This window comes from Podarcis erhardii, assembly GCF_964252035.2.
Source record: "Podarcis erhardii genome assembly, chromosome: 4".
NCBI classification, from domain to species: Eukaryota; Metazoa; Chordata; class Lepidosauria; order Squamata; family Lacertidae; genus Podarcis; species Podarcis erhardii.
The window spans coordinates 62755258-62779029 of NC_138508.1; the positions used below are offsets into that span (position 1 = coordinate 62755258).

Genomic DNA, 23772 nt, shown 5'->3' on the forward strand with positions numbered 1-23772 from the left:
TCAACTCTTGCTTGTTTGTAAGGGGAGCTTCATGGGCTGTAATGAAAATGCATTTTAAGTTGGAGGAGGTTGCTGACCCACATTGCTCTAATGTTTATCTGTACCTTTGGAACTTTTTTTTCAGAAATACACTACAAAAATATTGCAGTAATTATGTAATTATATTCAGGCTGTTCATTTATCTACCTGATGTTCAATCTGCTTTGTGTCACAGATAAATATTCAAAGAATTGCTTCATTCTCATTAATTAATTCAATGCTGTTAGTCAAGTCAAAAGCAGTTCTTTAGTGCAAAGATAAGTAAGAGAAAAGAAAACTGATTTTCACAAAGGGGAGCAAACACATATTATTCAAAGAATTTTGGTACAATAATTATAGTATTACTTTTTCTATTATAGCTTTTACTTTGCACAACTACAGTATTTACTCAAGACTTTTAACATATTGGAACTGAGGACAAATGTTTCCTAATGTTCTCCAACAGACCAGGACAGTGAGGTTTCATAGCAATATTATTTAAACCTACATAACAATAAACTGCTGGTTATGACTGTCAAGTGATATATATTCATAACATAATTTTATTTAAGTTTAAATGTCCCCCTTCCACGATTTTGTGTGAATGTGGCATAAACCTTGTCAAAGCATTCAAATTCAAAATAGTTTTTGGGTCGTTTTTCTTAAAAGCTTTTTTATGCTCTTGGGAGAAAGTATCAAAGAACTGATATTCCAATAATTATATTTTTTATCAGTACTATATTATCCCTGTATATGCATGTTCAGTACTATTCCAGTAGGTGGCACTCATTACATAACCTAATGGATAAAACAATAAATGAGAATTTGAAATATATTTATTAATTTTTGTACTCAGCATTTGTCCTGTTTCCCTATATGCCCTATATGGATCACTAGCACATGTATAAATATAGAATGCTAAATATTTAAATCACCCATTTATTTTTAGGAGAGAAAAAACCATATAGCAGACAATATATATACTGTTATGTATATATTTACACCACAGACTTAATACCAAACTACATCTTATATAGTTATATACTGCCACACTTGCGTGAGAAAACAGGCAGAGCAGGAGGAATTGTGACTGGAGAAACAACTGGCAGGGAATGAGTAAAGCTGCATCTTCCTTCCTTCCTTCCTTCCTTCCTTCCTTTCTCACCCCATCCTCAGCTCAAGATTGCTGTGGGTGCTTTTCCCCAGGGGAAAAAATGGGTAAAAAACAATTTCAGAACTACGTGTAATGTGTAGCTTGGTTCTCAAACTGGTTGAAATGTCATTTGTGTTCCTCAGGAAACCAGAGAACTGTAGTTCTGTGACAAGAATGTGGGTTTCATTTTGTAACAAAATTGTTGGCACCACCAGTCTGCATTTTCCAGAATTATTCTGGGGAAACCATGAATGACAATTAAAATACAGCCTGGCATACTCGTCCCTTGCATTTTCTTGAACAGTTCTGTTACACTTTTGTTACTAGATTTATAATCTTCCATCTCATGACAAAACAATTCTAGATATCCTAAAACCAGATTTTACCTAAAGGGTTTTAAAGCTACAATTGAATGAATGGATCTCCCCCAATCCTGTTTGTTGTTGTTTAGTCGTTTAGTCGTGTCCGACTCTTCGTGACCCCATGGACCAGAGCACGCCAGGCACTCCCGCAATCCTAAGGACTTCTAATTCATAGATATAAATATAGATATAGAAATACTGTAGATATAGATATAGGACCTATTCACATTATCCTGACACAACCCCCACACTAATACAAGACAATAGAATGAATGAACAACACCCCAATCTCTCTCCCTCCCCGTCTCTCCCCTCTCTCTTTCCCCTCAGTTGTACTTCTCTCTCCTTTTTTGTCTGTTTCATAGCACAAAAAAAATCTTAATTAAAACTATTTTTTTTTAAAAAAAAAAATAACACTTCATGGAACAGCATTTTTTGTTGAAGTGAATTAGGGATATTATTTACCCAGAAACTTCATGTATCTAACTATCAAGTATGTTTTAAGTATTACCTGAACTTGGAAAGGTTCTAAATGTTCCTCAACAATGTGTAATATGTTTTATATGCATTTCTGCTCTTCTTCCAGCAATTTGCAAAGGAGCTTCGGCAGTGGCATATAAACGTGGATGTGGCGAATGATTTGGCACTTAAGCTTCTCCGGGATTATTCAACTGATGACACCAGAAAAGTAGAACTGATGACTAATAACATTAATGATGCTTGGGCCACCATTAATAAGAGGTAGGACACAACTTCTAGTACCATTATTGTAAAACAAAACTAAGTAGTTGGATATTTTTCTTAAGAAATTATTAATATCAAAGTATTAAGAAATACTTAACAGGTAAGGAGGAAACAGTTCTCAATTTACTGCTGTTATTTTCAACTGTTTCCAGTTATGTGACTTGGGAGGGTCTCTTTTAGGGGGTAAATTGTCAAGAATGTGTTTTTATCAGCTATTTTGCTTATTGTTGTTTAAGTATATGATTAATCATTTTCTGTGAGTTTTTGAGTTCCTGTGTGTGTTTGAGTTGCTGCCTAATCTTTTATATTGTTGTATCTATCTGTAACTCAGACCTGTCTGCCAGATTTCCTGCTTTCTATCATTATGCTTGCTAGGAAGCCCCATCTAGAACAATTATATTATTTGTGCTACACTGTTCAGTTGTTATCAGTGCTATATTCTAAGTATGGAAATGACACTCTTGTTCTGTTGAAGTGTGGTTCGTGTAAGGTTAGAAGATGAAGCTCTATCAGGTCCCCATATGAAAAATCTATAAGTAATAATTCTTCCTAGATTAGATTCTTGATTAAAGCTTTCTTTGTTCTTTTTTGTAGTCTCTCATCATTTATTTTGATACCTGTTCAATTCTGAAAGCTATTTTAGAGCCTTCCTCTAAACTATGAATCACCCATTATAAAATCTATATGAAAATTCTTAGAATGAAATTAGTTTTATTAATGCAATAAAATTCAGATTCATTGTTTCATATTGTTGTACACTCAATGAGATGCATAAAAATTAAGTTTGGTTCACTTAGATTGGTTTAGTATCTAACATTAGACTTTATATCTAACATTAGGCTTTATAGCTTATAATCAAATCCAAAAATGAATGTGGTTTTAAATTGTGTTTAATTACAGTTTATGAATAAGGTCAGAAGAGTGCACAGTGTAAAATGTAAAATATAATCAGAGAGTTTCTTGGCATAGGGAGGATTATTTAAATCAGCTGTTATTACCAAAAGTGTTCCTTTCTTTTCTGTACTAAAATTATGGATAATCATTAGGCTAAACCTTGTGTCTTATATGTCTGGGTTAAACTGTTGTACACTTTGAGGAACTTGAACACAAAAGTAAAAATAAATGAAGGATAGAATTTGCCATCTTCCTTAGAAGTAAAAAGCATATGTCTTTTCCTGGCTTTATTTCCAGTTATTATCTTCCTGGACCCAAGTATGTCCCTTCCCTAGGCCATTTCTGTTTTGAAAAGTTGGAGGATTGACTGGCATCCTTCAGCTTCTCTATTTCCCTTTAAGTTCTGTATGTTTCTGACTGTTTGATCTGTATTTATAGCCAGACACGGCAGTAAGGCAGGTATGCATATTAATTATAAATAAATGGCACATGATCTTTAGATAGTGTTCCTTCTTCAAATTACCAGTGTAAGTTCACTTAGGAATTCTGGAAACCAGTACTGGTAGCTAAAGAACTCTGGAAATTGTAATCCTTGAGAAAGCAAATCACATTAGGTGACACACTTCTCTCCATTTGCTGTCTCTCCCCCTGCCCCGACCCCTGCCCAACACTGCTTCTGATTGGCAAATACCTGAAGATTTTACAAGATAGGTATACTAATGGGCAGGATTCAACTAAGTTGTTACCTGTGCAGAATGAGGTTCACTTATGCAATGCGACTTCTGCTTTTTTCTCTTTCCTCTATGCCCTGTTAATTTGCTTGGTGGGGAGGACCCAGAACAGGTTTGAGATGAGTGGAGGCATGCATGGGGAGGAGCCTTATGGTAGTCCTGTACGGGAGTATTTTTAACCCCCACACGTTGCTTCTTTCTTCTGAGCTACAAACACAACTAGAGGGGATGAGTGCTTGGCATGTAATGTACCAAAGACCAGTCTCCCTCTCCAAATATTGAAACATTCCAACATTTGTAACATTGCTTATTATAAGTATAGCTTACGATGCTCAGATAGGTTATTAGATCACTTTGAACAAGAAGAGGATTATTCTACCCTATACTACTTTCCAATGAATTTGCTAAACCAAATACAATATTTAATTTTTCAGATGGTTACCTTATATGTACTGTATAGTGTCTTCCAGCTTTTGAAATAGCTTTAGTTCATCAGTTGGTTCAGGTTATGTGAAAAATATGTTGGTTCATAATTGAAATTATTGTCCACATGTCCAGCATTAGTGAGCATGTCATTTCCTAAAACTGAGACTAGTTACTTATTACTGATCAATCTGCATTTAGATGCATCAGCTGCTCCTGCTGCTGCAAAGATGTTAGGAAATGTGCATAGGAGAAATAAGCAAGTGGGGAAAGGGAGACTTAATCCTTCCTTTGGATACCACTTTCCCCCTGCTGTTTTTCTGCCCTTGCTGGGGCCCCAGACTTGTGTTTTTCACCAGAAACGGGGCCAGAAGCCTCCATTTGGGCCATAAGAGCTATTGGCTAGTTGTAGAGGAATAACACACCCACCCTCTGCTTTCCCCCTGTAATGCAGCCCCTCCTAATGCAGCTTTGCAGCTGAGAGTTTAGAAATGTGAGCTGGACATGAATGTGTCATTCCATCTTCAACTTCAGTTGTTATATTTACTAGTTAGTGGTAGCAGTGAACAATTCCATGGATAATTCTTTCAGCTATTTCATGAGGTCATTCTAAGCTTCATCAGCTGCTATAGTGATTTCATAGGAATGTTGCCTTTCAGCTTGAATTGTACTCGGCAGCCATTTCTTATTGCTTCTATATACTACAACAAGGGCAAGCTGTCCCTTTTTGAAGTGATCTGAATATAGTTTTTAAACAAACAAATAAATCCTCAACCACTCTTTATCATTCCAGAAATTTAAATTTCTTCACTTGATCAGGCTGTTTGTTAACTATATCTAATTGTCCATCAGGTTTTAACAAATCCTGTTGAGATCTCAAATTGTGCTCTGTAAACAAAATTCCCATTTGTGGTTGATATACGTATGCCAACTGAAGCCTGCTGATTTAACTGATTGAAATCCTGGCTGCCCTTTCGCAGCTTTCAATGTATATCTCATGGTGTGAATAAAGCATTTACGCCAGAAAATTTGTGGTTGGATAGACATGGTACAGAAGTCACAAGCTTGATATTGGTTTTGTTGGAAATGTAGTAATCTGTAGATACAAACTGTGTAGAGTTGTTACTTGTAAAGCACATCTGGTTACTCAGAAAGACCTTGGAGAACTTGCATGGTGATTCCAGAAGTTGAGAATCGCCTGCAGAGCATCACTAATAATTTGGAAATGAGAATTCAACCTGAGTTTCATGGAAACAGATTTGGCTTGGATGTAGAGGGAATCTCCCCACTTACATCCACATGTAGACTCCAGCTGCCCAGCCCCAACCAATATCAGGGCAGCCATCTTCAAAAGCAGACCTATATAGAACTTGCTGCAATGCTCTAGTCTGGATGTCCCTTACACATTCCAGTGAAACAAGTTCTGTTTTCTCCAGATAGGAGTGCAACTGGTGAACCAGCTGAAGTTGGGGAAAAAGCACGCCTGAGCACTGCCGCAACTGGGGCTACTCAGTTAGCTTTGAGAGCACGAGCTTTTCCAAGTCGCAAATGTAGTCCTTCAGGGGAACACAACTCCATTCAGGACCATTTGTAGTCTCCATCTTTCCCCGCCAACTGCACCTCTGTCTTGTTTGGATTAAGTCTAGCTTATTCTCCCTCATCTAGCCACAAGCTGTCTCAAGTCACCAATTAAGATCTCACATTGGTCCCAAAGTCCGGAGGAGCTTTGTTGGACTGGTTATAGATAGGGAAAAGACCTGGAGGCAGCAAAAAATGGGGTTGGTTATAGATGCTATATACAGTGAGAAATAGGAACATAGGGTGGAGGAGAAGGAAGCATGAATTGCATATGAGGGGAATTCTGCCACTTGTGACTTTTGCTATCACTTCAACATTGTGTTTTCTCAAATCTAGGGAAGTAATGGGACCATGAAGCAGTAAAATATGTGGAGAATGCAAGCTGCATTCTCACCCCCCATATTTATTAGAAATCATTAGCAAATTCCTCAGTGTCTTACTTCCAGTATGTTTTATATTCATTTACACCAAGCTTGCAACCATGATGTGTCAGTAAGGTGTGCCGCGCTTGACAAACCATCAGTTGAACAAACAAGGAGCCACCCAAAAACAGAAAATATTATACTTTGCCTGCAGCTGATAGTTCAGCCAAAAGTGTTTCAGTCAGACTGAGAACATCTGCCAGCTTGTATTTTGTTTAGCTTAGCTAGATCTGCAATTGATTGTTATGTATTTACCCCTTGCCCCACCATTTTGTTTTATAACACTGAACCATAATGAAAACGACATTCTAACTCCTGTAATTGCCAAGTTTGTTAGTGTTTGATGGGTGCTTCCCTTTTTGCTCATTTTTGTAGTAGCTAGAAAGATGCACTAGAGGCACATACTCTAATTACTTGGGCCAAAGCCAGGATTACTTGTAAACATGTGTCTTCATCTTCTTTTTTGAAGCATTTACTATCACCAAAATAACTGTATTTTGTGTTAAACACAGGTAGCAGGGGACTATGTGGTCTATGCTGCTTGAATTAGTAACAGCTTATCAACCAGCTGGACTAAGAGGAGGGAAAAGACTAGAAGGAAGGGAACAACAGGCAGAATATCCTGGATGTAAAATTATTACTGCAGGATTGTGTAGTTTTCTACTCCATTGGCCTCTTTCTAGTTTAAGCACTAATTCTTTCTACTGCTACATTCTTGTTTAAGAATTAGTATGATACAGAAAGCAAAAACATGTGTATCTTAAGCCAGGCTTTTCAATATTTACTTAAAGGCTACTGGCCCCTACAACATTTTATTGTATCTTACAGCTGTTAGCTTTTAAAACAAGTAATACATGTGGAGGCTTGTGAAAAGTCATCAGAATATTTGCTATAAATGCAGGCTGCTTGCTTCTTTGCACCCATTCCCATAGATTGTACATGGGCCATTGTGTTCCTAGGTACTTTCTGCTGATAGTTAACAACAGAATCCTAATAAAATTGGGAGCATTTCATTGCAACTCAACGGCTCAGCCAGTGACTAGGTCTATGACATTTCAATATGCTGAAGACAGGGTAAGGTCTAAAAGTTCTGTCATTTTAATCTAATTCATATATCTACCCACTATGGCAAGTGCCCCAGTATGGAATTCACACGGAAAATATACACTCATAATAGAATGTATAGGTGCTAATGTAGACTGCCTTGCTTCGAGAAAATGTGCTGTTGTAATTAGCAAATCTTGCTCATCAAGTTACATTTGCTTACAATGAATTGCATTTGCCATTCTACTGCCCATTCCCGATATCTCATAATAATGTACACAAGAAAAATAAATGAGAATCATGAAACTGAATTTTATTCTTCATATTACATGTGAGTAAGCCCCACTTGAGTAAACATATAAAGGATTGAGCTATAATGTATGCCCAAAGGAATTGTGAGCAGCCTAGTGCCTCACCAAAGACTCCTTGAGTTCAGCTTAGCAGTGATGAGATAACAGGAAAGGTCCTCTTGTGGATCAGTAACTGGTTAAGGAACAGGAAACAAAGGATATGAATAAATAAACCATATCTCCAATCTGCAATAGCAGATGGTGAATAGCACGGACAATATTGTTAGAATGTAGTTCACACATGATATTCCAATCTATTTGGACTAAGGACTAAGCTATGTCCCTCCTTGTCATATTGAGATTTCAGACCATCAAATCCATGGTCTCTAATTTCATTAATTTGGTCAGCTAACGTTGCTGCCTCCTGTATAGTTTTGGGATGTCACTCTGTCACCAGATATTTCAGTTCCCTATTTATGGTCGCATAAAATTTCTCTAGCGCCACAACTTCCTTGATTTTCTGGACTGAATCTGCACTCTCTTGCTCCAACCACTTTGTGAGGAAATTTGAAATTTTGCCTCCAAGTTGAGCATACGTTTCTTCTTTTAGCTTTGTCACCCTTCTGAACTTTCCCTTAGCTGCTCTGAGGTGATTCCAAATCGTGTATAGATTAATTGTTTAAACACGTCAAAGTTTCTGGTCTGGTCTTCTGGCATATGTGCATATATTTCTGCTAAGGTTCCACTAATTCTAGCCCTTAATATTACAATTTTTTCCTCATCCTTTACTTGGAAATCATTGCATGCTCTTTCAAACGAGATGAGGAAAGCCTCTGGATTATCTTTCTCTTTGAATTCAGGGAAATGCTTGAGATCTACCCTAAACTGGCTTTGGTCATTTCCACTATTATTATTATTTTGGTTTTCCCAGCTGCCAGTTCCAGTCTCTGCATTTCTAACTGGAAATGCATCTCTTTTCCCCTCAGATGGTACGGCTCCCTTTCTTGTTCAGCTTTAATGGTCTCTCTTTCTAATTTAAATTTGTATTCCTGTTCCAATTTCCATTTTTTAAATTCTAAAGAGAGTTTAGGCTCTACTGCCGCAGAGGGAATTTCTAATATTTCTTCTAAAATCTGTCCCTCTTCCTGAGGATTCCCATCCCCCCCCCCGCCCCCCATTCAGAGCTTTCATATGGTGTTTCCCTAACAGGATTTCTAAGCTTTTTTGGGTAGCGTTTTGAGTAAGTGTGATTTTTTGGGTGGCATTTTGAGTGAGTGTGATTTGACAGCAAAACAGGGTCAGATAGGAGAATTACTATTTTTTAAACCCACTGCTATTCCCTCTGGTTAGGTTTCCTTTTAGACTCTGGCCCAGAAGTCCTGCACTGGGTCTTCACACTGACCCTGCAAGCTCACTTCACCCAACCACAAGTCTAAACCTCTGCCAGAATAGCTTCAAGTTCTCTTTTCGATTTATTACTTTGGCCTCACTTCACACACTGGGTTTTCCACAACTACACCAGTATGTGTTCTCACCCAGGATAAGGTGGTCATCGCTAGATCTACCTTTCCCCTCATGGGTGTATTTATCCCACCTCTGCCACCAATTTTGTGGCGTTCGTACTGAGCCCCCAGTCGTTTCACAGACTATTGACCTGTACACCACTGCTTTATTCTTCCGCTGCCACCAACCAGGTTTCTTCTGGTGAAATACTGAGTCTCAGTCAGGTTGTAAAGTCAACAACGAAGATTAAAGTTTATTGAAGAACAAAGTTTAAAATATATTCAGAACGGTTCCTCAAACGGTTTCCTTAACCAGATGTGGCTCTATCTCACAGTCACACTCTTCTCTCTCAGTTCTATCCCTGTCTCTCACTCCAGCTGTCACAACCGCTATGTTCGTCTTTTACTGGCTATGTCTAACTCTGACTCCTCTATCTCCCAATGGTAAAACCCCTGGGCTGAGCCTCAAAACCAGGTAGGTTTCTCATTGGTCAATCTACATTAACCACTTCCATCACCCTGTACAAACAAAATCTCAAGGATTGTGATTTCCAGCAACTCGCATTCAGAGGCATACTGGGAATTGTCAATTTTCACTGCCTTTGATAGCTGAAATATCATTTGTCCTCATTTTGAAGCGACCTCACTAATGTCATTTTTGTCTGAAAGATTACCTTGAGCTGCAAACATATACACCCTTTGCTGGGAGTATGTCTCATTGAGCTAAGTGGGGCATACTTCTGAGTAGACTCGTATGAGTTTGCTCTGTAGGTGTTCCTAATTGTAAAAAGATTATAACTAGTTGTTTTCTTTTTGAAGGCTCTATTATCAGGTGACATTTGGGATAATATGAGGTGATATCTGTATTTTTATCACAAAAACGTCTCATATAAGACTGTCTCAAACTGAAGGCAAAGGGTGCAGTGGTCTATGCACACTTGCAAGTCTCAATAAAGAGTCCTATTCTTCCTTTTTAGAAATAAGAATGAAGCCCCCTACCTCCCAAAATGAGATTCAGTACAGTACAACATTTTTTTGACTTCCATCTTCCTTAAATTAAACCACCTTCCTTTCTCATCACTCAAGCACCAGAAGAAGCAAAGGACTGCACAGGATCCAGATCTCAGCTCAGTACTGTATTCAGATATGAATGTTCCCTGGATCTGACACAACTAAATGCTTATTGTCGTCTTGGCTTCCTGATAAATTTGTTGGTTTGAGGTATATCTGTTTGCTTTCCATTTTCCGATTTACCTTTTATTTTTATTTTACTGTGTACTTAGCTGAAACAAAATGCTGGATTGCTGTTTGTCTTTGCCAAGGTTTAAACTGATCTGTTAGATTTTCACGGGAGAAACAACACAGTGAATAACTCAGATTTCCCTTAGCAATACTACCATATTGCATGTAAAATTTTATAGCATATGGACTGATTAGCATTCAGAAACTGGTGGTGGACATCTAGAATATAAAATACTTGCTGCAGTGGAAAACATTCAAACATAATAATAATAGCAGTCTGTGGAATGAAGGATACAGAGAAGGAAAGTTCTATACAGTATTATAAAGCATTCAAGTGACACTGCTCGACTTTAGAGCAAGCAACTTGTAAAAGATTTTTAAATGCCGCTCTGTGGCATCCACATAAAGAGTTCCAAGAACAATTATTTGGGTTGATCTTAATCTTATAAAAGGATAGAAGGTCAGAAGTTTAGCTGAAGTCAATTTGTTGTTGTTGTTTTCTACCCTTTAAAAACAAGGCCCCAGAGTTGCAGATTTCAATGGATGCTACAACAAAGTCATTCTTTCAGTTGCACACATAACTTGTGTAAAGGTAGGGGAGATCATTTAGCCAGGCAAGCAGAAATGCACTGGCAGAAGTCTCTTAGGACTACATTGAATTGCACCCTAAATGATTTTAGTCTTCCTGCCATGCTTTACATGCAGTAGAACTACTTTATCTTTGCTTACTCTTTTTAAAATGTAAATCTCTGGCTGTTTACCATGGTACTCTGTGCAACACTGAATTCTAGCTCACTTTTAGCACTCCATGCCTCCCTCCTACATTCTCTTGCTTGACAGTGATCATACTTTTACAGTGGTACCTCGGGTTACAGACTCTTCAGGTTACTGTTGGAGGCAAAGAACAAAATTGTGCCACTTCCCATGCCAAGATGGTGCCACTTCCCATGCCACATAGTGAAGCATATCAAACTGGCAACCAAATCTTATTTAAACACTGGCAACATAAAGTATCCTTCATTGTACCTGAGGGTAGCAAGCTAGCTTAGGTTTGGCAGGGTTGCTCAGATCGCATGGTGGACATATATTTATTATCTAGCACCTCACTGCGGTTTGCTCTCCACTTGGCACCTGCCTTCTCAAACAGATGCTGCAATGAAGCAGTTCTCTCACCAGCACTCATCATGTGAGCAGAGCAACAGAATAACTACTAGGCTGAAATCCCTGAATTGGCTACCTGTTTGCTCAGTCAGGGGCCTTTTACAAGTATGTTGTCTGCAACACATTGGGAGAAAGTCCATAGACAAGCTGGTCAGCCAACATGGAGTATTGTCCACATTGGCTCAGGGAAATAGGAATGGCTGATTGTGTGTGGAACACCTGAAGAAGAAGAAATCAATCAGTTTGCAACCTTCACTTCCACATTTTTACCTTCCTTGGTATGCACATTGCTGATAATTCATACACAGTCGAATTAAATAAATTTCAACTGTCATTTGCATTCAGATGTGCTGTTCTTAGTCCAAACGCCCTCTCAGAGCTATTAGTGTCCTCAGAATCTGTCACATTTGGCTACATTTCTAGATGAAATCATATTAAATCCTGGGAGCATGCAGGTCATAAAGCCAATCCCCTGCCAAAAGCAGGAGTTTATCCAAAGCTATTCTTGTAAAGGGTAATAAACCCTCATCTACACATACTTGGAAATATGATTGGAAGTTACTTAAATGATCCAAAAGTCTTTCCTTCTTAAAGGTCTGAATCCAAATGAAAGCAACAACATGCTTATGTACTCTATTCCTAAAGATCTGCAGTGATAAATGTTTTATCACACACTTAGGAAGTTAGTTACAGTACTGAAGCCTAACAAAGAGTTATTCTTAACTTTGAGTGTAAATCATTACAGTTGCAATCTGAAACATTATTTCTTGTCTCTCTTCCCTATGGTAGGCAGGAAGAACAACCAGCCTTTATCCACTATAATAATACTTTCCTGTGATAGACAAGAGGAATTTAAAGTCTCCCTACTTCCTCCTGGCGATTCTAAGCTAAACTAATTATATTCCTGAAGAATATAATATCTGAAGAAGTGTGCATGCACACGAAAGCTCATACCTAGAACTAACTCAGTTGGTCTTTAAGGTGCTACTGGAAAGAAAAAATTTTTTTATTTTGTTTTAATTATATTCCATCATTCTCTCCTCATTTTACATTAAAATGAATAACTACCCGTTTACTTGATCAGGGATTTTTCTAATGAATGTTTTATTTGTCATATCATTGCTACTTACTACTACCAACTCCAGCATAGCATTTTCCCAAATGAAACTTGGTAAAGAAATTTATGATCTAGCATACCTACAAGTAACTGTGCCCTACCATTTTTCAGGACAGCTATTTTGCAATTTGTTCAGGAAAATTAGAGTATGCAATAATTCTCCATGGCTTATTAGTTTTTAACTTTCTCGTGGCAACAAGAAAAACCCCCCTGTCTACATCAAGATCTGGCAGTTTCCAGCAGTGACAGCTGTACTTAATGATTTTATTTTGTTCCTGAGTTTATGCCCAGTTTCCCAGTCCTTCCACATTTCACAACTATGTGCTAATCTACAGGGATTCTGTAGTTTTCTTGCATGTGCTGAAAACAAACTGAGGGTGAATACAAGAGACGTATTTAGTGGTATTCTTCCACCAGAGAACCCCTTTAAAACTTTTGTCTAACATCCACAATTCTGAGAACCTTAAACCTTCATTTTCTAAAATAAAGTATTCTTTGATGTAGAGGAAGAAAATGGACAGTGTGTGGACAGTAACTATTAAAGATGAGAAACCAACAGGGGTTTAGTTTCCAGGGACCAGGATTGTCCCGCTTACCTGACTATCTCCTACATTGCCATGAACCTTGTAGAGGTTGTATTGGAGGGACGGTCAGATCTGGATATAGAATGGGAGGAGCTCAGAGAGTCAGAGGTAGAGGACCCTAGGGAGGGGCAGAACAGGCTGTCAGATGAGCATCCCACCCCTATGACACTTAGCACCTCTAGTTCGGTTTTTCCAGCCTTAGAGACACCTCTGACACCACCTCTGGTCACAAAGGAGCCTTCCCCCTTCAGAGGAGAGGTCTAAGAGTAAGCCTGATGCCAAGAAGGCTCTGACTCCACCCGTCTCTCTAAGGATGTGTCACTGGCAGCAGTGGTACAAACAATCTTTGCATAGTTCCAGTTCCTTCCAGTAGCACCTTAAAGACCAACTAAGTCAGTTCTTGTTATGAGCTTTCGTGTGCATGCACACTTCTTCAGAAGAAGTGTGCATGCACACGAAAGCTCATACCAAGAACTGACTTAGTTGGTCTTTAAGGTGCTACTGGAAGGAATTTGTTTTGTTTAATCTTTGCATAGCCAGCCTACTCAGATGAATGCCCATTTGATTGCCCAGTCCCAGACACATGATGCTTGCTGCACAAGTGTCTGCCATACTTCAAAAGGAAGCTGCAGGGTGTGTGTGTATTATTGGATCAGTATCTCAGCTCGTGCTTAGCCTTGAATTCTCAACTTTTGTAGACCTGCTGAAACTTGTAACCTGCAGTCTGCCTTCAAAAGGAAGCCAAACCCTGGTAAACACTGCCCTGGAACTTTTCACCACTTCAGAGTGGGATACATGTAAGAACACACATGTGCACACTGACTAGAGGTGTGTGGCCAGTGTGCCTGCCTTCTGGCTTTCTTCCAAACCATATTTACCTGCTGAGGGTAAACATGGGTGGAAATAGTTATTGTTTAAGTTCGCACGTTAAATTGCTTCATCTATCACATCACATTGTTCACCTCGGTGGAATTGTAAATGTAAACTTATGTCCTGGAAGACGAGAAAATCTGTAATTCTCGGTTAATTGGAAGAAGCAGCCCTGACTTCAGTACTGTCAGCATGATTTCAGTCTGGCGATATGATAATGATTATTATGTCAAATGCAATCAAGAATGCAAGCCTTGAACTGACAAGAGACTTAGTTACTTTTAAAAATGCATGATTTCATGTAATATGTGGTCTCTTATTCTGTAGTAGCCAAAGCTGGGTACAAAAGGAAACTAACTTATCCTGAGGAAGAAATTGTGGTGTTGTTACTTATTTTTATACAGCATTTTACTTCCTGTAAGTTAACAGCTTAATTTCTTTCTTTCTTTTTAATGCATTGGATAACCATTCACTTGGGTCTTTTTTTTAGTTACTGAACAGAAACTGAGATTGAACTAAACTTTATATGCTGCCTTTCCACAAAGGAAATAAGTGGCTTCCATTATACAGGATAAATAATAAATAAGCACAATACGTACACCTAAGCATTTCAGTAACTACATTTCAATAAACAATTGCTTCAATAAACAATTCATTGAACCATCTTTTTATTTAAAAAAACATACCAAAATATCTGCATGCATATTGAAATCTTACATATTAAAATACAAAGAACAATCATAACAATCATTCCAGACATGGAAGTTGTAAAAACCTAACAAACTGCTATGGCAATCATAGTCACAAAAAACCTAAGATGTTTGGTGGAACATGCTCCAACAAATACCAAGCTGTATAAAACAGGCAACAGTGCACCATAAGGAGAGGACAAGAACATTACACTGAAGGTTGATTCACACAGTAAGTTCACAGTTTTCACCCAGACTTTCACATGCACTTGCTTTGGGCTGTATTTGTAGCCCAAACTAAGTTCATGGCCACCATGAGGGATGTAGGCAAGCATGCCTATGTTGTACATAGTCTGTCACTGCACTTGGAGAGGTGAGGCCTCTGACTTAGTTAAGTCGGCACCCCGATCTCCTTTCCTGCTTCTGTGAACTGCAGCTCAGGGCTGTGGGGCTTTGGTGAGGCCAACTTGCCCCATCCACCCAAGAATTCTGGGGCCCCAGGGTTGGTCATGTGGGAAAGCCTCCCTATTCACCTTCAGGGCTGCTTGCCCTTGACCTAGCAGAGGAGTGGTATCACTGCAGGCTTAGCCTGCTTTTTTACGGCATTTCCCATGACTGTTTTTCTTTGCAGGTTTGGTTTAAAGCTAAATAAAGTGCCCCGCCCCAGTTTTAACACATTTATATATGCCTGTGCCTTTATTTATTTTAAATTTATTTTAAATTTATTATTAATACAAAACCAAAATAAAATAATTTTACATGAATAAAAGGAAAAAAGAAAAACTTTCATTTTCATAAACGTACAAAACAACTCAAAACTAAACAATACATAGAATGCCTTTATTTCAGCCTTCAACTGCAGTCCCTTCCAATATAGTCACATAGAAATAGACTTTCAGGATAAACAACCAAATTACAGAGAGATTGTGGGAATCACAAAAGTATAAACCTGCTTGGGGTTTCTAGGAGTCAAATCTCTCAGTGGTTACACGCTGTCTCTACTTCTCATATTGGTAAAGGCTTGCACATGAACACAAAATTCCACACTAGATTTGATGAACAAGATCTGTGGATAGGATCTCTTGCAAATGGGCTCCATGGCATTGAGGGAGGAAGCTAATCTTGTCACCCTTTACCACTATCCTGTTAACTCCCAAACTGTCCTACATAACAAAATATATAACTATCATGCAGGTAGTTGCAGATTTTGCCTGCAGGGCAGAAAACATAGGGAGGTTGATTTCAATCGGAAAAGCAGCCTGGGAAAAGGGGTAACTCTACCCTAGCACAAGTTGAATTGTTAATGTTAACACACCAAAACACAGTTATGTTAAAAGCAAATGCACCTGAACTCCTCCACCAGGCAGTGTGGGAGAATGAAAGGTCAGGGAGGTCATAAGAACCCAGGATGAAGTTAAACTTGTTCAGGTTATACTAAGCCATGCTTTAGTGGGGTGTCTGAACACAGCCAGTGTGCAATGTTGAAAGTATGTGGTTTGAAAATAACATCTCTAGTTTAATCTCTTGGATAGCATGAGTATGCACTGCATATCTGACTCTTTGCCCAAAGATGATGCTGTGAAGAATATATTGATTAGGAACAGGCCCAGCCCTGCTATTCAGCAGGCTAAAACAACCTGTTTCAAACCAGCACCATAAGGGGAGGATAGACAAAACCAGGAATTAATGCCTAAAGGGTGCAGACTTTTTAAACAGTTAGTGTGCTCTAGTGGGGGTGAAAGAGGCATTTTGACTCAACCTCAGGCAGCAAAATGACTTGGGACAGCACTTGTGGGACAGCTAAAGCATGGCTGGTGCACAGGAAGTTCTAAACAAACAATATTCTGATAATGTTTTCATTCATAGTGTCTCTATATAGTACAGCGGTTCTCAACCTGTGGGTCCCCAGATGTTGTTGGACTACAACATCCCTGAGCTCTGGCCTTGCTATCTAGGGGTGGTGGGAGTTGTAGTTCAACAACATCTGGGGACCCACAGGTTGAGAAAGGCTGAGTGCCTAGCACACATTTACAAATACTAATTTGAAATTGTCGTCTTGGTTTTATTACTACTCATCATTGCATAGTTCCTTCATTTGAATCCTAACAATTCTTTTTTTAAAAAAATGAAAGCTGGAAACTGCCCTGTTCTATTGAATAATAGTAAAGAATACTAATACAAGGCCACCAAGCTGAGTCTCTAGAGAAGGCAATTTTAAATGAAAACTGCTAAGAGTTTAATACTGTGCGTCTTAATTGGTCTCATGTAATGTTATCCGTGCATTTCACTCTTATTAAATTTAGTTGTTTCTGCAGTAATTAAGAGTAAGAAAGCAGGTGCCTTTAAAACCTAATTATTTTGATAATCAGTTTACACTTAAGTGCCTTTGGTAGCCAGGATTTTATCTTAAATGAATTTTAACCAAGTAATTAATATACACATTTTGACAGCACTGTTGACGGCTATAAAATCTCAAAGGGGTTGTGCTTTTGGATGCAGCAAAGAATACAAACCCTCTCTTCTTAATAGGCCAGCGTTTTCTTCCTCCGAAGATGAAACACCTTAGAATTGCTAATGTTTATGCACATTGCATTAAATAATTGTTATATAAATATGCCCTCCAGTTTATATGTTGCCAATGAAGCTCTCAGTCTCAAGCTCTGGAACTTGGCATGTTCTGGGAATTGGGATGAGAGATTTATTCACCACTTCTCTTTCTCTTATTACTTCTGTTAATAGTTCATTTTGATAAAACACCACCTTTTTGGAATTGACCTCAGCTTGATTATGCTTCTGCCCCACCTAGATACCTTTGTCTGGCTCCCTCCTTCCCTTTGGAACTGGGCTGGCTACTGAGTTCAAGCAATTTTACAGAAGTTTTGTAGCACTTGGGTTCAGGAGTACTGTATACACACTGCTTCCAAACTGTAGGGGTTGCTGCATTCCTTCTCCAAAGGACTGACACCATGAGAAGCTACTCCCCTCCAAAGGCAGGCTTTGGATTTTCCAAATATTTTGTAACACTAAATGGTTCCTACTTAGCAAACAGAGAGTCAGATTGTTCCACTGTTGCTACAACGCAATGGATGATATCCAATGTTAGCCACGATGGAGAAAATAATAATTTCATAAAGCTGTATTATTTTGATGACTGCCAGACCCTCCAAGTGCCCCTATTTTCCAGGGACATTTCTGGATTTACAGAAGCCATCATGGTTTCTGATTTGATCTCAGAATGTCCTGCTCTTCCTTAGGACATCCCTATTTTCATCAGAGAAATGCTGGAGATGTGAGCCAAGGAAATAATTAACAATGCAACCTTTAGAAGACATCTGAAGGCAGCCCTGTATAGGGAAGTTTTTAATGTTTAATGTTTTATTATGTTATATATGTTGGAAGCCACCTAGAGTGGCTGTGGTAACCCAGTCAGATGGATGACGTATAAATAATAAAATGATGATGATGATGATGATGATGGAACAGGAAGTCCCTATTTTTATCGAAGAAATGTTAGAGGGTATGTGATTCCTTTTTAAAAATATTTTATTTTCAAATTTTACAATCACAATAATTCATAAATTCAGTACTTTTCCAAAAAAGAAACAATATAGACTCCCCCGCCCCACCCCGCCCCGCCCCACCCCACCCCTGGATTCCAATCTTTTCCCACATAATTTCTTGCATCTCATTTTATCTGCAAACTCTTTGTTTTCCCTCTTGTTTATTGTAATTCCCAATTATTTAATTACATAAATGTTATATCAAACCTGCTAATGTTTTAATATATTTACAGTGGTCTTTAAATAGTCTATAAATTTCTTCCATTCCTGCTCAAAATTTTTCTCATCTTGATCTCTGATCTTCGCGGTCATCTTTGCCATTTCAGCATAGTCCATCATCTTAACTATCCATTCTTCTTTTGTTGGTTATATGATTCCATTCTCGTTTCAACCTATAGCCTAGCTAAACTGAAAAGCCCTATGCCTGCCTACCTTTTACAGTATGGAACTAGCTGCTTTTAGGTACTGTATGTAGTGAATGGTTGTTCTGGAACACTGAAAAGAATAAACTGTTAGAATCTATGATGGTCATTGTATGCATGAAAAGAGAATTAGCTAGGCATTGCAGTTGTGATTAATCTTGAATTGTTTTGTAGACAGATGAAAGAGGATATCGGAAGACATTTAATGAAAAGGAAAATTAGTCCAAGTCTTAATAAAGAAAGACATTGAAAAATGATTACCGTATTGGCCTGAATATAAGCCTCACTTTTCCTCCAAATTCCAACCGTGAAAAGTTAAAGTGTGGCTTATATTTGCAACCTTATGGTATGCAGCCAGGTGCGCAGGGCAAATAGTGCCAGGAGTGCGGCAAAGTGGTGCCAGCCCTATGCGTAGTCCCCCGTCCTCTCCCCCAAGGCTGGGAAGGGAGAGAGCAAGGAAGGGGAAAGGCCATCGGCAATGCAGCACGGCTCTCCCCCCCCCCCCCAGTATGCAGCCAGGAGCAGCAAGGAATGGAGCGGCTTATATTCAGGTATTTTTCCTTTTTTTCTCTCTCTCCCCCCCCCCCCGCCCATCAATTTTAAAGGTGTGGCTTATATTCGGGCCAATACGGTATATGTAATCACATGATATTATGATGAAGGCTGATCTTAAGAGCCAAATGATTTTGATTGGTTCAGGATGATGACACTGGATTACAATTGTTAAGATTGTTGTAAATCTTTTATTGGTGAATAGAAATCATGCACTTAATCTGGAAGTGTATAAAAAACATTGCTTTGGATGTGGTTCTTTGCAGCCTCATTATTTTTGAGGTTGTCCCTATGCACATTTGTGTTTCAAAAAAGGTCTATATTTTCACTTGAAACCCGCAAACTTTTCTTTTGGGTTTCTGGAATGGATTCCTCCAGTCTAGGAAACCCTTTTAAATTTATCCAACAGTCATACACAAGTAACTTACATTAATTAATTTCAATGATTCTACTCTGAGTGTAATTTTGTCTTATTTCCCCCGTCTCATCTTCAGTTTTTTCCAGTGTCTATTTCTGTAAGATTTAATTAACTGTCAGTGACGCTAACCTCAAAGTAAACTTCTTTCTTAAAAACAACAACTGATTATTCAATGGGAGCAATCCAAAGCCAGTGACAAGGATTTGGGGTTTGGTTATTTTAATCAGTTAGGCATCTATTTATTTTTATTTTCTGCTTTTAAAACTGATACAAAGATTTTATCTTTGTGTATCTGTAATGTTCCCCACATCTCAATAAAGAATAGCCACTTTGTTTCTGGTGGGAAAATAAGATTAATGCAAAGCACTGTCTGATCTTCCAGACCATAAAATATGTCCTGATATATTGCTACCCTTTTTTATTCACATTATTGGATTGCTCTTGTCATTCAAGATGTAAAGGGCTGGCACCCAAAACTGCTATCTATTTCAAGGTCTTGCAACAACAGTAGTTGAAATTCTTATTCAGCTTGCATTCCTACCTCAGTATTGTTCCAAAATCTGTTGTTGCATTGTTGCAATTTAAGGAAGCTATCGTGTTTCTTTTAATATTATACTAATTAAGAAGCTTCCTTTTGCAGTGACAGACTGTATCCCTTTTTAATTTTCTTAAAGTTCATAATAAGAAAAATGAAAAGAAGGATTAACCCATAAGCCTCTTTGTCTGAAACTTGTTTTCTTAATTAAAATGCATTATTCTTACTAAGATGTTAATATATCTTGTTATTTCAAGTTGTTTTATCTGTGGAGAAAACTTTAGCATTTCTTACCTCCAAACTGCCCCTCTTATCTTGGATCATGTAAAAATTTTGATAGCAATGATCTTCATAAATTATATCTAAATACATAATATATTACAAGGTTCAAACTGTTAATACTGGAAAAAGAAAGATTTAAATGTGAAATGTATACCTTTTTAAAAAATGAATGACTTTAATTAGTGCTTTTTTCTTTAAAAAATTTTTAGAGGTACTCTCATTTTGACTCAAGAAAATCACCATTTTATAGTTCAAATTGGGAAAAATAAATACAGTAAATGGACAGAAGTACTGTACAAAGATTCACAAAATGTTTAGGGATACGCATACCCCTTCGTATCCCCCTCCCCCAAGAAAAAAAGCACTGTAAGTGTCAAGGCTTTGAGGGAGGATAACCAAAGATAACCCCTCCCCCTCTCAGAATGTCATGCCTTCTGTCATGCTGTTCTCTTTGTCTGGTACAGCCTCCCCTTCTTTGTATACCCAGCCGCCTCCTTCATGTAAACCTTTGTAAACTACCAGAATAGTTCTGAGCATACTGTGGTTGCGGCATAGTTTAGAAGTAGCAGCAGTTCGAGAAACATGTAATCACATGTAGACAAGTGAGAGTCTTGGAGGAGAGCATCACTCTGAGGAGGAGGGAAATGATCCTTTAAAATGGAGCCATTCTTTGGGGTGTGACGAGGCAAGCGGATATCCTTTTGCACTGAGTATAATCCTCCTGGGGGTGGGCTGGGGGTACTGGTAGTGGTTGATTCTGTATTTAGTGACATCTATGTCGCTAGGCTTATGAAGGACATGCAAATTACATGTTGACTTGACTGTCTGGTGCAAAGGTTGCAGATGTCACATGTCATCTAAATTGTGCTGGGGAGGAGTCAGTGGTTGTTGTGGTTGTTGTGAATGCTGCACGACACTAATGGCATGTGAAAATGCAGTCTGTGGTCCTAGAGAAGACACTTTTAGATTGCCAGGTTCGAGGTAGAAAGCCAGGACCTACAGGGTGGCTTTCTCTGAAATACTACTTGTTCCATTCATTAGCCCAGTTAGGGTTAGTTAGTGGCAGGAGAAAGGTATTCTGTTCATTGGCACTATTGTACATCACATGTTCCAAGGCTGCTCTGGTACAGTTTCCAGACTAAGCTCTAATTCAAATTTATACTAATTAATTTAAGGAGGAGGAACAAAGAGTAGTAGTTTATAGTGCTCCGGAGAAGGAAAAACTGTTAATGTAGCGCCAGCTAATAAAGATATACTGTACTCAATGTAAGTAGGTTGGGAAAGTAACTTGGCAATCATATTCAGATGGTGAGCTTCATCTTGGGGAGTGGAGGAAGAGATTCAGGCTGAATTCTGTTGCTTTCCTTTTATACTTGCCTTGTGATTATTGGAACAAGATGCTACTCATATTCTTTTCAATAGTACATTGAATGTGGCTTGACTTCTTGTACATTCAAAATTCAGAGCATTTATATATATATAGTTGATGATGTTAATGTATATTTTAGGGACAATGGCTGTTTGATAGTTCTCTGCAAGTGTTCCACATGCTTAATATTAACAGGATAAGAACAACCTATAATGCTGTTATCCATTCTCAGAGCAGAAACTGTACTGCATTAGACTGTGTTCAGCAAAAATTCACCTTATGATGAATAAACCACTCATTTCTTGAGCCTTGCTGCTTCAGCTCTACAGGAGTTGTTAATGGCCTAATATGTTCCGCGGGTGATAAAGCCACAGCCAGTTTTGCATGATTATTGACCTTCACACATTAATGTACAGTGTGTCAGGCTGTCTGCTTTACAAATCTAGCTTTTGAATGTAGTTCTTGACTACATGATACATGAATAAGAGAAATATATGTTACAGAAGTACATGTGTTAAAGCCAAATCTAGTACAATTGCTTTCATGAAAAGTACATTTAGGGATTGAGCTAAGGTAGAAAAAAAACCACAAGAGTTCTCTCAGAAATGCTCATTTATCTAAAAGCTGAGGTCTTTAATTGCTTCTTCATTTAATAGGGCCCAAATTATGCATTTTAAAATACCATGAGTATCAACTTGAAGGATTTTTAGAAGGTGCTTAACTTTTCAGTTGGAACCAGTGTTACTTTAGGTTGAGACTATCCTTATTGAAAACCAATAGCCAGGATAGCAAGGATTGCAAGGACAGATAGAAACAATATATATTCAAAGTGATATATGGGACCTCTAGCCTTGCAACTTAGATATACCAGTATTTATGGTAGATTATAGTTCCTGATTAGTGGTCAAGAAATATTTTATGTGGCACCTGACAATCATCTTATAGAGAAGATTTTAAGGGGAGAGTTTTGATTAAGGAGCTCTTTTTCTAAATTTAATAAAATAAAAATGAAGTACAACCAATGTTCATATCCATAGAAGCAATTCCACTTGTCTTGTCAGCCTCTTCCCTCCCTCCTCCCTTACCTTGCTCTTTCTACTATAGGTAGAAATGAACATTAACTGGTAGACATAGAAAAGCAGACAACACAAACATTTTTATCCCCCCTCATTTTATTGTGGAGTTATTTACGGATTTATTGAAAATTGCTCACACTCTCTTTCTGCTTCCCTCTCTCTACAAACTATCCCTGTCCTGATTCCTATCACTACGCTGCATTTGACTATATTTGTGCTTTCACAGAGTTAGTGAGCGAGAGGCCGCATTAGAAGCAGCCCTAAGGCTGCTACAACAATTCTACCTGGATCTGGAAAAGTTCCTCACCTGGCTTACAGAAGCAGAAACCACTGCCAATGTTCTGCAAAATGCCACACACAAAGAGAGAATACTAGAGGATACCCAAGGGGTTCGGGAGCTCATGAAGCAGTGGCAGGTAAGTCAAGTGATTTGAATTATAGAATTCTTTTATACTATGAGGAATGAGCCCTTTCAGCTTACGGAAAAGGGATGTGCTCACTTTTAAATTGTGTTTCTCTGTGTTAATGGCAATAAAGGTGTGTTTTATTAATAACAAAGAGAACAATGAACATGCTTTTTATTTAAATCTTCTTTAAGGGAGTGTCTGATGTTTAAATAAACAGAATATTGAGAATTCAAGTACTGTTTGCAGGGGAGAGAAGGCAAATAACATTTGCTAACAGATGCTTCTATGTCACACATATAACTGAAACAGATTCTTGACAGACCTTTG

At 38.3% G+C, this 23772-nt stretch overlaps 1 protein-coding gene across 10 annotated transcripts in view; it reads left to right on the top strand.

Annotated features, from left to right (window-relative positions):
- DMD (dystrophin) overlaps positions 1-23772 on the top strand; it is a 1009769-nt gene that overhangs the window by 762818 nt on the left and 223179 nt on the right. For all 10 annotated transcript variants that reach the window (XM_081858834.1, XM_081858841.1, XM_081858836.1 and 7 more), the window contains 2 exons: positions 2120-2274; positions 23265-23454. In XM_081858834.1, the coding sequence (XP_081714960.1) occupies positions 2120-2274; positions 23265-23454 (345 nt within the window). The remainder of the gene's footprint in view (positions 1-2119; positions 2275-23264; positions 23455-23772) is intronic.